The sequence below is a fragment of the Mastigoproctus giganteus genome, chromosome 2 (genome assembly GCF_048544385.1).
Source record: "Mastigoproctus giganteus isolate SK-2022 chromosome 2, ASM4854438v1, whole genome shotgun sequence".
Taxonomy (NCBI): domain Eukaryota; kingdom Metazoa; phylum Arthropoda; class Arachnida; order Uropygi; family Thelyphonidae; genus Mastigoproctus; species Mastigoproctus giganteus.
Window position 1 is genome coordinate 20,512,653 of NC_143576.1, and position 14,955 is coordinate 20,527,607.

At 43.7% G+C, this 14,955-nt stretch overlaps 1 protein-coding gene across 1 annotated transcript in view; it reads right to left on the minus strand.

The window, feature by feature from the left end:
- LOC150089202 (xibalbin-1-like) overlaps positions 1-14,955 on the minus strand; it is a 92,584-nt gene that overhangs the window by 13,720 nt on the left and 63,909 nt on the right. Inside the window, exon 3 of the mRNA XM_090390370.1 lies at positions 6,109-6,166. Coding sequence (XP_090246496.1) covers positions 6,109-6,166 — 58 coding nt within the window. The remainder of the gene's footprint in view (positions 1-6,108; positions 6,167-14,955) is intronic.

A 14,955-nucleotide genomic window follows, 5' to 3' on the forward strand; every position in this document is an offset into this window, starting at 1 on the left:
CCTATCAACTTCCACAACGACAGATGAAAGTTTGTTCCAGCAATGAACCACCCGCTGGATAAAGGCAAATTTCCGCACATCTATTCTACATCTGTCTTTTCTTAATTTGAATTTATGCCCCCTTAGGTTCGTAATCTGAACAAGTGGAAGGATCCCATCAGAATTCAGCGTGCTCAACCCATTCAAGGCTTTATATACCTCAATCAGATCACCGCGCAGGTGCCTAGTCTCCAGCCACTGCAATTTGCAGGACTTAAGCCTCTCTTGGTAAGAGGATCCCTTCATTCCCCTCACCAATCTTGTTGCCCTTCTCTGTACACGCTCAAGTAAATCTACATCCTTCCTAAAATGAGGCCTCCAGACCTGTACGCAGTACTCAAGGCGTGGCCTGACCATTGCCTTATACAGAGGGATAATCACCTCCTTTTCCCTGCTAGCAAAATTCCTATATAACATTGACAAAACCCCATGACCTGCCCTGGCAGCCTGTCTACATTGCTCAGAGAACTTCATATCTGACTGCACAATTACTCCCAGGTCTTTTTCATTTTCTACCACCTTAAGTGTAGTACCACAAAGTTGGTACGTTTCTCTGGGGTTACTTCTACCCATATGCAGTACTTTGCATTTGTCAAGGTTAAACTTCAGTTGCCACTTCTTAGCCCATCTGCCCAAATTATCTAGATCCTGTTGCAGTAGCACACTGCCATTACTGTCATTAACAACCCTGCCAACCTTTGTGTCATCTGCAAACTTCGACATTAAGCCCGATATACCTTCATCAATATCATTGATAAATACACAAAACAACAGTGGACCTAACACCGAGCCCTGTGGGACTCCACTAATAACATTAGTCCAAGAAGAGCAGCATCCATTGATTACCACCCTCTGTCTTCTCCCACTTAACCATCCTTTTATCCATTGTAGCAACTTACCCTTAATACCATTCTGCTCCAATTTGTACAATAGTCTTCCATGCGCAACAGTGTCAAAAGCTTTCCTGAAATCCAAATATATGATATCAAAATTATTTTTTGCATCCAGTTCCATTAACATTACATTAACATTAACATAAACATTACAAACGTTTCATCTTTGAAAAACTCCGTTCTGCGATGGCTACTGATACGGGAAACGCTACAAGAATTCTCAGCGCCATGAAAAGATTGCCATTGATGCCGTTAAATTGTTTTGAGCGCATGAACTGCAAGATTATTGGTGGGGAATAACTGTCTTCGAAATAGTTTCGTAAATATAGTAATTATTCGTATAGATTCAATACCGAAGGTATTTTTTTGATCACTTTTTATAAGTAGAATTTCTAAATCCATAAAATTGTTAAGCAGCTCGTCGATCCTCATTTCTGTGGCATAATCCAAATTGTATATAAATTGGGGATAATCGTTATGCTATACGTTCAACTGAAACCTGTCTTTCAGTGACTAGACTGCGTTATCTAGAACGTTGAAAAAGTGGATCCTAAAATATCCTTCTCATTTCTTCTCTTTCCTTTCATTCTGACTTCATCTCTGTGTTCATCATCAAACATTCTTGTTCTATACGAATTCTTGTTTCCCAAATTCAGATTCATTTCAGTTGCCAACTTGTTTTGTTCAGCTAGAAGACATTAAATGTATCATGCGAAATTTCTGCAGTTTTTAAGGTGTTCAATTGATTTTGAAAGCAAGGAGACAGCTTATGATATATTCATGTTGACATTTTTTACTAGCTTTTTAAATGGTCAAAACATCGCCATCTAATTTTCTATATAGAATTCCTCTTTTTTTAAAAACACAGTTCACTTGTTTCTTATTGACAAATAAAAAAAAAAAACAGTAAGGTTACCCGAGAACAACCTCATCCACTCGTGTATTTTGTCCATAAGTTGCATGTGTTCTAGTCGGTTTGACTGTTTTGCTGAACGAAAAACGTTGCTGCCCTCGCCTGAGACTGACTAACTCAGTCACTGAGTGCAAAAAGCCCATAAAAGTTCTTCTCGTCATTAACGGGATTCGACCTGGACCTTTTCCACCCGGTGTTGCGGAAGATAGTGATTATAACCACTGTGCTACTCGAGAGGACTCTTTAATGAATTCAGATTTATTTCATTCACTAAACAACTATTATATTTAGGTCACCCGAATAATTAAATTCATTTTCTGTGCTGTGTGTTTTATGTCTGTTAATTGCGTGTGTTCTGTGGTCGATTTGCCTGTTTTACTGGACCCCAGTTTCTGGAGAGAAAAACCTTGCTATCTACGCCTGAGACCGACAAACTCAGCCACGGAGCGGAAAAAAAAAAAAGCCCACTAAAGTTCCTCGCGTCATCGACGGGATTCGAACCCAGGCCTTTTCCACCCGGCATGAGGAGGACGGTGACGATACCACTGTGCTACCCGCGCAGACCCCCTTAATGAACAAAGTAAAGTGTAAAGTGTGTTTAGGGTCTAACGGCACCAGGGGTTTCCCCCATCTCCGTGTAGTCTACATTGTCGTGTGTTACAGAACACTGTAAAGGCCAGAGATTTAAAAGTGTATGGATATTGTTGGATGTAGTGTCGTGTACCGTTGTTCATCTGGCCATTTAGCCGCTGGACTCCTACTGAGGCCCAACGTTGCCCACACTTAGCCCCGTGGAGGCAAGCCAGGTACACCAGTATTTTTAAATAAGTACTCTGGCAGGTCCTGCCACCTAATTTCCTGGGATTTCAGTGGCTAGGACCCGAAAAAAAAAAAAAAAAAAAAAAATGGGGGGTGCGCTAGAGTTTGGGTCAGGCCAAAGGAGTTTTAAGTTATACAGTGTTGGAATTAAGAATTTTGGGTGTAGGGCTATGATAATTTTGACATGGGATGAACGCTAGTTGGAAAGCTAGAGGGGGAGGGGAGACTAAAGGCTGGGGGGTGAGAGACAGAAGTATAGGATCGATAGAGTAGATGACCCCAAAATCAGTGAGGCAGGCCCATGCCACACCAGAAGGAAAGAGGGGGCGGCGGGGAGGAGACAAGGGAACCTTCACCTTCTCCCCGCCAGGACAGGGGAGAAACAGGGCCGTGCAAGGGAGCACGGGTTCAGGATCGCCACCTGGCATTGGCAGCAATGCTGCATGAAGTCATAGTACGCAGAGTCCAGTCCGAGAAGGTCAAATTCAAGTAGTGCAATACCTGGGACAGACAGGTCCCATCCAGGTGGTGAAGTCATTTCAGTATTGAGTTAACTTGGTGGGAGGCGAAGCCGGAGCGGCAGTCATGGTAGATGGTAGTGATGTTGAGACTGCATTGTAAAGGCACAATTATTGTGCAGGTTGAAAGTCTTCACGGGGATTTCAGTATGCTGAAGCCAGTAGAGGTCTTGACACATGGCTGATTAGGCCGTTTCATTGTCTGGTTGGGTCTGATTCTGTGGTTGTGGTAGGGTTTTCCGCCTCGTGAAGAGGCTCTGAGCAAAGTTCGAAAAGGCTGTGTAGGTATGGTGGTCTTCCAGGAGATGTTGCTCCTGATCTCTCGGGATGAAATGAATTTGTGTGATGAGAGAAGATCTGAGGTCATCATATAGTAGGCAGTCATGCATCAAGTGGTCCCAGGTTTCCTGGGCACCACAAGTGCAAAGGGGGTTGTCGGAAAGTCCAAGAAGGTTCAGTTTGCTGCGAAAGGCACCATGCCCTGTTAGGAGGTATGTGGTTAGAAGGCCTGGGAAGAACCAGGATGGTGATTTGGGAAATATTTTGCATATGTCCGGTATAAATTTGCGGGTGATGGCCCCTTTGGTGGATTCAGACCATCTAACTTGTCAGATCTGTTGTAAGTAGGTTAGGAGTCTGCTTTTTTCACTGGAATAAGTGTTAGCAGGATCTGTGGTAAAATCAATAAAGGTGGTAGACTTTCCTCTGCTGAGCTGATACAGCATCCCCACATGGGCCACCTCAAGGTCTAGGGGCAGTACACCGGCGAGGATCTGTAGAGCATGCGTGCTGGAGGTGCAACATGCTCTGGTTATCGTAAGGAGAATTGGCCGTTGAATGATGTTCAGCTTTCTTCGTCCTACCACAGTGGAGGCTTTGGGGCCATATGCCAGAACCGTAGGTGATAGCTGGTATGAATATGGCTTTATACAGTAAGGCTAGAGTGCGTTTTTTGAGCCCCCAGTCTCGGCGGGTCACCCTGGCAACCAGTGCAATGTAGTTTCTTATTTTCTTCTGTAGATAGTTGAGATGTGGGAGAAATGTTAGTTTGCTGTCGATGATAATGCCTAGGAGTTTCAGCTGAGTAACAAGCTTGATGGTTGTGCCCTGTATCTTGATTTGAGGTGGCCTCCGCGGATCAAGATAGCCCTTCAGGAGAATGGATTGGGTTTCTGTGGATGAGATGCTCAGATGGTTTTTCCGGACCCACTCTTGCAGGGTGGTAAGAGCTCTGTTGGCAGATACTTCAAGTTGAGCCCTGGAGTCCCCTGCCAGGATCAGGGAGAGATCATCAGCATATGCCAAGGTCTGGACATCGCCTAAGTCAGTACTGAGAAGCTCGTCGAGTACAGAGTTCCAGAAAAGTGGGCCCAGGACAGAGCCCTGAGGGCAACCTCGGTGGACACGACGTTCCACACTGGAGAAGGGAGCCTGAACCACAATGCTCCTGTCACTGAGATAGCTGGCAATGCAGTTGTAGAGATTTCCTGGAAGCTCAGCACGTCTCAGCCGTCCGAGGACGCTAGGCCACCATAAGGTGTCAAACGCCCCAGCAAAGTCGATCGAGATGACGAGGAGGTACTTCTGGGTGCAGTTCCTGGCAGCATTTGTAATGGTCTCCAGCGCATCGACCGTAGACATGCCCGGTTTGAATCCAAATTGATTTCGTGCTGGTAGCTGTGCAGTATTGTAGTGGTTTTCCAGTCTCTGTCTAAGGAGCTGCTCAAAGACCTTACTCAGCACAGAAAGGAGAGCAATAGGTCTATACGAGTCAGGGCGATCGTGCGGTTTAGTTGGATTTTTGAGTATGAGCCGAATGGACGCAGTTTTCCAATCAGTTGGGAACCATCCCTTTAGTAGGCAATGGTTGAAGAGGTTTAGCAGGGTTTCTGGAGCGAATTCGGCAACTTTTTTTTTTTTTTAATTATTTCGGGCTCGAGCATGTCCAGGCCTGGTGACTTGTTATTTTTCAGTCCCCCAACGGCCATAGAGAGATCCTCGACGTTGAAAGGCTCTTCCACGAGTGTTGAGTTATAGTTGCTATTGTCGAGGCAAAGCTGCTGTTGTTCTGGTGCCCCTTAATGAACAGTGATTTTTTTTTTTTTTTTTCGTTTTTCTTTCGATTTTTGTCGCCCCCATAAAACTCAGTTCCTTAAGCCAATGCAAAGTTTACTCGCCCCCTTAAGCCTGCCGTGACTGAAGCATACCATTTCATGAAAAGGATAGGTGTACTTAATAAAGTGGCCACTCAGTTTATGTGTGTAAGACATTTTTGAGGTTTTGTCATCGGTTGCAGTTATATTAAAGTGTAGTACGTCGCCCTGAGGTTTGTCTCGAAAGGGTTTTTGTAGTCTTATGATGGCATTATATGCTTTACGAGTATAGATGTAGATCTTCCTTTCGTATCAAAATTCCTGTTGGTGAGAGTGTTGTTATTGATGAGCGTTGTAGGCAGGATAAATTTTTTAGTTGGAAAGAGGGCTCTGGTTCGTTTGTGTGTAATGCGTGAGTTTATAGTTATTTATTTTTCCAAATTCTGTGGCTTTTTTGTTTGGCTTTGAATAGGAAACATTAATAACTCAGACACGCCTTCGTTTACACGCTGTAGTGTGTGTGTGCGGTCGGTCGCGTGTGTGCACGCACATGCACAGATAAAATGCAGAAAGATATTGGAATACACGTAGATCATTCGAAAAGTAACGAAAACGATTTAATTAACTACTTTTAAAATAATTGTATAATTATAAATATTACTTAATATTGCATATTACATAAATATTACATAAATATTGTTTTAAATAATTTGTTTAAACTAACTTTTACAGTACTCTGCATCGGTGTGTTTGCACAAAGTAACTCTTTGCTTCTTAAATATCAATATTTGGTCCAAATAATATACATCTTTAGTGGAATGTTTTAAACTTACTTGTATGGCCCAAGAATGTTTTCTAACCTGTCTCCATACTGGTTCATCAGTTCTCCATCTGAAAGAGAAAAGCCCTTAACGAAAATATCAAAACAGTATAAGTTAACGCACTTCAGTTTAAAAAGTAGTTACTAGCAACGTTTTCCAATATAGTTCTGTTTAATGGCTCCCGTGTGTAGCAACATAATTGGTATAATCACCGTCCTCCCCACACGGGGTGGAAAAGATCCGAGTTCGAATCCCGTCAATGACGAGAGGAACTTTTATGTGTATTTTTCAAAATGTGGCTGAGTTAGTTGGTTTCAGGTGAGGGTAGCATGCTTTTAGTTCAGGAAACAACAAATCGACCACAGAACACGCAATTTACAGAAATATTATGTACTCCACAATATATGGCCTAAGTTGCTGACACACCTAAAACAACCAGTCTATTTAATGCGATTATTACAATAGTATTAGTATTAGTATTAGTAACGGCCGCATGGTGCAAGAAAGCCTATGGCTTATGCTGCACCAGCCAAAAAAAAAAAAAAAAAAAATCCGAACAAAACAATGATAAAAACAAAAAAAAAAATAAATAACTAAATAATAATAATTAATAAATAAAAAAAATAAAATAAAAAATAAATAAAAAGGAAATTAAACCTATCATCCTATGTGCTTCCCTTACCCGAAAGTACTATCCAGATGCCCTTTGAATTTCCCCAAACTGTCGGCCTCTACCACCCATGAAGGCAACTTATTCCAGTAATTTATAACTCGCTGGCTAAAATAGAACTTCCTGCAATCCAATCTAAACATTTCCCCCCCGTAACTTGAATTTATGTCCCCTAGTTCTAGCATCATTTATAATCTTGAAAATTTTGTCCTCATTCATTTTACTGATGCCTCTCAGAGCCTTAAACACCTCAATCAAATCCCCTCTAAGGTGTCTAGTTTCCAAACTCTGCAACCCACATATTCGAAGTCTTTCTTCATAAGGACGCCCTTTTGCCGATCTCACCAGGCGAGTTACCCTTCTTTGCACCCTTTCAAGAAGCTCGATGTCTTTCTTCAGTTTTGGACAGAGATATAGAGTAGCAAGAGTAATTGCAATCACGTTTCTTGGGTTTCGTATTTTGAGAATTCTTCACTTTCAATGGATTGAACAAGCTCAGTGCTGATGGCCTTCTTCCTCTTGCTCGGGCTAAACGCATGAGGGGGGCATAAATTCAAATTGAGGGAGGATGGTTGCAGGAAGGATGTGCAGAGGTTTGCTTTCAGCCAGCGGGTGATTGATTGTTGGAACAAAATTCCATCTGTTATGGGAGCGGGTAGTTTGAATAAATTCAATTCGAAAACCACCAGAAGTAATTAATGGATGAACAAGGTCGCTGGGAACTCTTTCACACATCCTTAGATTTACTCTGTATGGCAATTTGGGCGTCACGCCAATGAGACTGCGGATAGCAACAAACAATTCCACGCTATAGTACAAATGATGACCAATATCATTGACGCTTACGACATTAAAGATATCACAACAACTCTAAGGCGTCATTAAAACAGATCGCCTTGCGGATACTTTTTCTTTACTGGAATTCTTACATTCCCAAAAGAAACAGTAAAGTCGATTGTTCCACTTTATTAGTCGACGAACTTATAACGAAAGTCAGAATGCATCTACGCTGGAAAGAAGTCTCAAGTTTACCATGTAGCATTAATAATCCTCTTTAATTAGAATACACAGTATATACATCGATGAGCCAAAACATTATGACCAGCTACCTAATATGATGTTGGTCCTCCACGTGCAGCCAAAACAGCTCGCACGCGGCGAGGCATGGATGCTACAAGATTTCTAAATGTGTCTTGTGGTACTAACACGTAACCGCAGATCCTTAAGGCCCGTGGTTGAGAAGCCGCAGATTGGAGTTGCTGTTCCAACAAAAACCACAGATGCTCGATGGGATTGATGTATGAGGAATTTGGAGGCTAGGGCAATACCTGGAAGTCTTCCTCATGTTCCACGAACCAATCTCGAACAATCCGGGCGTTGTGGCATGGCGCATTATCCTGCTGAAAGACGCTCTGCCAGAGGGGAAGGTCGTTGCCATGAAAGGTTGTCCCTGGTCAGCAATGATGTTTAGGTACTAACTATTACTGTCTTTTATATTGTAGAAGAAAAAATGTTCCTGCGGTTGTAAATGGCTTTACTTATAATATTGACTTACAAGAAAATGTAGACATTAAAAGAATAAGAAATGAATGTTGTAGAGCGTGGCAAAATACATGGTCTACTGCTACCTTGGGTAGGGAGACCTTTAGGTATTTTCCCGAGGTTGCTGATTATGATAAGAAAATGGACTGGTTCAATCCTGGCTTATATGTTACTTTTCTATATACCGGTCATGGCAGTCTTAACTCTAAATTGTTCTCATTCGGATTAAGTAATACTCCTCTCTGCAGTTGTGGTGCTCAAGAATCTGTTAAGCTCCTCGTCTTTCATTGTCCTCTGTATGATGATTTAAGACTGGACTTTCAACTTCTCACAAATGTATTCGATTGCTCTGAACTGCCAAGGTTAGTCAACTGTCCTGAGTATTATGCTGCCTTCTCCACCTATGCGGAGAAAATGTTTAAATGGAGAAAAAGAATTCTTACTCCTGAGTTTCAGTAAAATACTAACTTGATGTTAACTGATAGAAAAATACCGCCGTTTGTCGGTTGGTTAGAAAGACTTTACTGGGTTTTGTGAATTTTAGATGGAACGGTTTACGGCCCTTTCTATTGTTTTGGAAACCAGAAATGTAACTATTTTTTTCAAGTATAAATATTTGTAACGGTTAGCTGGTTGTTGGGGACTGATCACTTTGGCTTGTTTGTAGACTGTTTCCGTTTTTGGATTCTCTCACCTGATATAGTAATAAGTCTGCTGGACTCTGAAGTTTAACCTTGACAAATGCAAAGTACTGCATATGGGTAGAAGCAACCCCAGAGAAACGTACCTACTATGTGGTACTACACTTAAGGTGGTATAAAATGAAAAAGACCTGGGAGTAATTGTGCAGGCAGATATGAAGTTTTCTGAGCAATGCAGACAGGCTGCCAGGGCAGGTCATGGGGTTTTGTCAATGATATATGGGAATTTTGCTAGCAGGGAAAAGGAGGTGATTATCCCTCTGTATAAGGCAATGGTCAGGCCACGCCTTGAGTACTGCGTACAGGTCTGGAGGCCTCATTTTAGGAAGAATGTAGATTTACTTGAGCGTGTACAGAGAAGGGCAACAAGATTGGTGAGGGGAATGAAGGGGAATGAAGAGAGACTTAAGTTCTGCAAATTATAGTGACTGGAGACTAGGCACCTGCGCGGTGATCTGATTGAGGTATATAAGGCCTTGAATGGGTTGAGCACGCTGAATTCTGATGGGATCCTTCCACTTGTTCAGATTACGAACCTAAGGGGGCATAAATTCAAATTAAGAAAAGACAGATGAGAATAGATGTGCGGAAATTTGCCTTTAGCCAGGGGGTGGTTAATTGCTGGAACAAACTTCCATCTGTCGTTGTGGAAGTTGTTAGGTTGAATAAATTTAAGGAGGAGCTGGACAGGCATTTGGAGGGAATGGTGTGATTTTTTTTTTTTTTTTTTTGGCTGATGCTGCATAAACTCATACACATGCTTTCTTGCATCACATGCCACTACTACTACTACTACTACTCCGAAGTCCAATGTTTATTTTGTATCATCATCATTGCAAATAGCATTTATGTATCATTATCATTGTTTATAGTTGCTTTAAATTGTACACTATGTATACTGTTACCTTTTAGCGGCGGATAGCGGAAACACTGGAGCCCGCAAAACTTTAATAAAATACTTTGAACTTTTGAACTTGAACTAACTATTATATTTAGGCCACCCGAATAATTAAATTCATCTCCCATGCATTGTGTATTATGTCTGTAAATTGCGTGTGTTCTATGGTCGATTTGTCTGTTTTGCTGGACGAAAAATACCAGTTTCTTGAGATGAAACCTTGCTATCTACCTTGCTACGCCTGAGACCGATTAACTCAGCCGCGGAGTGAAAAAAGCCCATTAAAGTTCCTCGTCATCGATGGGATTCGAACCCGGGCCTTTTCTACCCGGTTTGGGAAGGACGGTGACAATACCACTGTGCTACACGCGCAGACATTATGTTTAAGTAGGTTATAAACGTCAGAGTGCCCGGAAAATGGATGACTGGACCCAGGGTATCTCAGCAGAACATCGCCCAAAGCAACGCCGCTACCGGCTTGTTTTCGTCCCACGGTGCATACAGGCGCCACAACTTTCCCAGGTAAACGACGCATACATATCCGGCCGTCCACATGTTGCAACAGGAAACGTGATTCATCGGACCAGACGACCTTCTTCCAATCATTCAAGGTCCAGTTTCGATGCTCGTGTGCTCATTGTAGACGCTGTCACCGGTGAACCGTGATTAGCTTGGGCACTCGGAGCGGCTTGCGGCTACGCAGCCCAATTACCAGCGAGTTGCGCCACAGTCGCCTTTCTGTTGCCACGTGCCATCCGGAAGAGCCTTCGCTCTCGGCATCGATGAGCCGTGGTCGTCCAACACCTCGCCGGCAAAAGTACTTGCTGCTCATCTCCTTTGATTTTGCCGGGGCGTTTGACTCACTTTGGTGGCCAAGCATCCTGATGAGGCTGAGGAAGCCCGAGTGCCGATAAACTTGTATAAAGTCATCGAAAGTTATCTAACCCAAAGAAGAGTGGAGATAAACGTGCAGACGAGAGAGGTGCACAGAGGATGTCCGCAGGGGTCGGTTCTGGGGCCACTCCTGTGGAACATGGTCCTCGATGAGTTCCTAGAAATGGACCTGGGACCTGTGGGAGCGCATGCGTTCGCAGATGACCTTACCTTGACAGTGGAGGCGGACTCCAGGGCCCAACTGGAGGTGGTGGCAAACCGGGCACTACAACAATGGGCTTCCAAAAACCAATTAAGAATTTCACCAGAAAAAACCTCATCAATCCTCCTCAGAGGGAAACTAAAATTGCGGCGGCCCCCGCAAATAAAAATTGAAAATGTCACCATAATATTCGCGAGCGAGCTAAAGTACTTAGGCGTGAATAATAACTTGTCTTTCCAGCAGCACCTGAAATACATCCGGAGAAAAATGAGGGGCTACTCCGGGATGGTAGCCAGGATCACAAAGAAAGACTGGGGTCTCAAAAAGAGAACTCTGTCAATATACTACAAAACAACTTTCCTGCCAGCAATCACCTATGTAGCAGCGGTGTGGTTTTCCAAAGCGGCACTGGTTGTGAACAGAAGAACACTTGAAACGATCCAAAGGACCGTTTCAAGTTGCAACTTGAAACGGTCCTTTCGTATTACTCACAACAACGCGAGCTTGCAGCACAGTAAGCACCCCAGCACTGCAGGTGCTTGCCGGACTGTTCCACATGGATCTGGAGGTAATCAGGCAGGGTTGCTGTTCCTGCTGTCCAGGGGAGTGACTGCCACCCACCAGGGCTACACGACTGATCCCGCGAACAGCCTAAAGAATGAAAAAGTCAGGTTACAGACCCACCTCCTAAACCTTTGGCAGAGAAGGTGGACTGAGACCACAAAGGGAGAAGTGACAAAAAAATTCCTACCGGACATCCGCAAGATATATCCAAAACAACCGGTGTGGTACTTCCCAGGGTACCACATGACAACACTGTTAACAGGACATGGCCCCTACAATGAAAAGATTTTCGGGCTGGGTCTCACCGACGATCCCAGCTGTACATGCGGAGAGAGCGAAAGCTGGAGCCACATAGCTTATGAATGTCCACAATATGAGGACCTCAGAGGGATTCTCATAACAAGAATCAGATACCTTCCGAAGGGATTTGAGTCCCACTTCCTGGCCTCAGAGGAAGAATACAGGGCGCTCTCCCTCTTCGCGCAGGATCTATTCGATAGGAGGAAAATGCTAATTGCAATCTACAGCAATCAACATAGAGACTGACAAGAAACGCTACCAGATGAAACAGAAAATCGAAATTCGCGGGATACCAGACTCGACCAAATGGAACGCTGACAACTGGAAGAGACGTTAAGACAGGGATTACCCCACGAGTGACATTGAAAACAGAGAAGAGACAAAAAGCAGCATAACTGCCAACAGACTGACGGCGACCTGAAGAGGGCACTCTAGCCCCCTTCACCTTTTATTCCCACATCCTTGGGGAGGGGGGAGGGGCCGACCTTCGCTCCCTCCCCTTCTCGCCACCCTACATCTTCTACTCTGGTGGGGTATGGGCATGTCTCACTGAAAACTGGGGCTACCTACTCTATTGGTCCCATATTTCTGTCTCCCCCCACTTCTATCTTTATGCTAACAAAAGCCCTACACAACAAAAATTCACGTGCTAAAAATCCTTTGAGACCAAATTCGGCATAACAACCTTAGCGATCATACCCCCACGCCAACGCATATGTGTATGTATACATGTATATATATATATATGGTGTGCATCGTCACTAATCTAATGGATTTTTTTTTAGGTCCTAGCCGCTGAAATCTCAGGAAAGTAAGCGGCAGGCCCTGCCAGAGTAAAACTGAGTCTACTGGGTTCCTGGTCTGCCTCCACGTAAGTGGGGCAACGTTGGGCCTCAGCAGGGGTCTAGCGGCTAAATGACCAGATGAACAACGGTACACGACACTATACATGAACAAGTCCCTCACACATTTAAATCTCTGGCATTTCCCAGCGAACTGGTTCACCCACAATGAAAGCAACGCGGAGATGGGGGAAACCCCTGGTGCCGTATGACAATAACACACTTTACACTTTACACTTTACACCTCGCCGGCAGTTCGTGGGTTTCCCTCCTCGGACCACTTTCGGTAGGTACTAACCACGGCTGACTGAGCATTCCACCAGCCGTGCCGTTTCGGATATGCTTTGACCCAGTCGTCTGGCCATTATAATTTGGCCTTTGTCAAACTCGCTTAAGTCCGCTGCCTTTCCCATCTGAAGAACAAGAGTAACACTGATTAACGGAGCTCAGTATTTTTTATACCGTATCCGACTCGCGCACTCGCTGTAGTTCACCTGCATTTGCTTCAGTTTGCATAACGACTCGCTGGTCATAATGTTTTGGCTCATCGATGTATGTGCACTATATTGCGAAATAACTGGACACTCGCATATTTCAAAGGACCTTTTAGTGATAGAATATTTAATAATATGTCTGACTTTAATTACACACTGCATCCTATTTGCTGTACTCTGAACAATTTTTGATGAAATATCGGTACATTTCTCTCTCTGAACAGAGCGGTCAATTCAGCTTCTGATTACGGACGTGTTCCAGAGGTGTTTAGTGTGGGTAGCGCAAGAAGTATTTGTAAGAAATTCGACAATTTCAAACAGCTTCTGCTCTTGAAAACCCTTGATGTTCTCTATATTGCCTAAACATGGCTTGGACGGATGGGAATGGACGGAGATCCCTTGTCTCTGCTCTTCAGGCCGGTTACCAGATGGCATACTCCTCTAGGGAGGATCGTAGAGGAGGGGGAGTCGCAATACTCTACAATACCACCTTCTCATTGGTATATTCTCTACCAAACCAACCCCTTGTGTTTGAAGCTTCCATGGTTTCCCTCAAGCTCAACACCTACCTCATAGACATAGCAACAGTGTATATATTCCACCAAGCCCAAACACTGACATCACTGAAGATGTAATCCACTGACTCGTAAATCACCTCTGCTAAACACATCTTTTGTGGAGAATTAATTTTCCACCTACCTTCTCGTACACCTTAGTAGGAAACTCATTAGTAGCGTGGGTTCACTGAGGATCTCTGGGGATCTGCCTATTTAATTGCCACCCCACGAAAGGATCCAGTCTCTTAGATTTGATAAACCCCTCAGCACCCTGCGACCTCTAAGACGGTTCTGACAATCATTTCAATCAGATCACGATCCCATCGTCATACTTCTGCACTTAGCCGCACCTAGCTTCAATATCCACTTCCCCAAAAAGATAAAAGAGATCACCGTTCCCAAATTCATTGATCCGCCACTATGTCTCGAAGCCGGATCCACTGTCCCTTGGGAAACTATCAGTAATTGCGATCTCGAGCTGTGTCTCTCATAACCAGATGTATTCGAATTAAGTTATGGTGCACAAACTATCTGCATCACACCCCATTCGAGAGCTTGGTGGACGCCCGCATTAAACAACTGCTTTCAAGAAAGGCATAATCTTCATAGGAGATGGAAAGAGTCAAGCACTGTACAAGATCGGATTATCCTCTTTCCCGGGCAATGTTCAACCTCCAGAAATCGTCTGCAATTAAATGGCATTTAAATGCAACCCTACAAAAAGGCAAATCGTTTTATGATTCTGAACACACGAATTCCTAAAACACGGGACCTTGAACTGTCGAGGAAAAAAACTGCTAATATTTATTATATTAGGGTCACCTGGAAAGTTACTTTCAATTACCTATGCGTATTGGGTCTGTAAATTGCATGTGTTCTCTGGTCGATTTGCCTGCTTTTCTGGACTAAAAACCTCAGTTTTTCCGTGTCAAAAAACCTTTCTATCTGCGCCTGAGACCGATCAACTCAGCCACGGATTAAAAAAAAGCCCATAAACGGAACTCACGTCATCGACGGGACTCGAATTCAGGTCTTGTCCACACAGTGTGGGGAGGCCGGCGATTCTACCAACTGTTCTACTCACGAGGGCTTAAAAGTATGTCTTTTGCTGTTTCTGTGTTATGGCGTTAACCATGCAACCGTTGAAGATTGCTATTTCTATATGACAAAAATATTAGGAACCAGATAGTGCAAG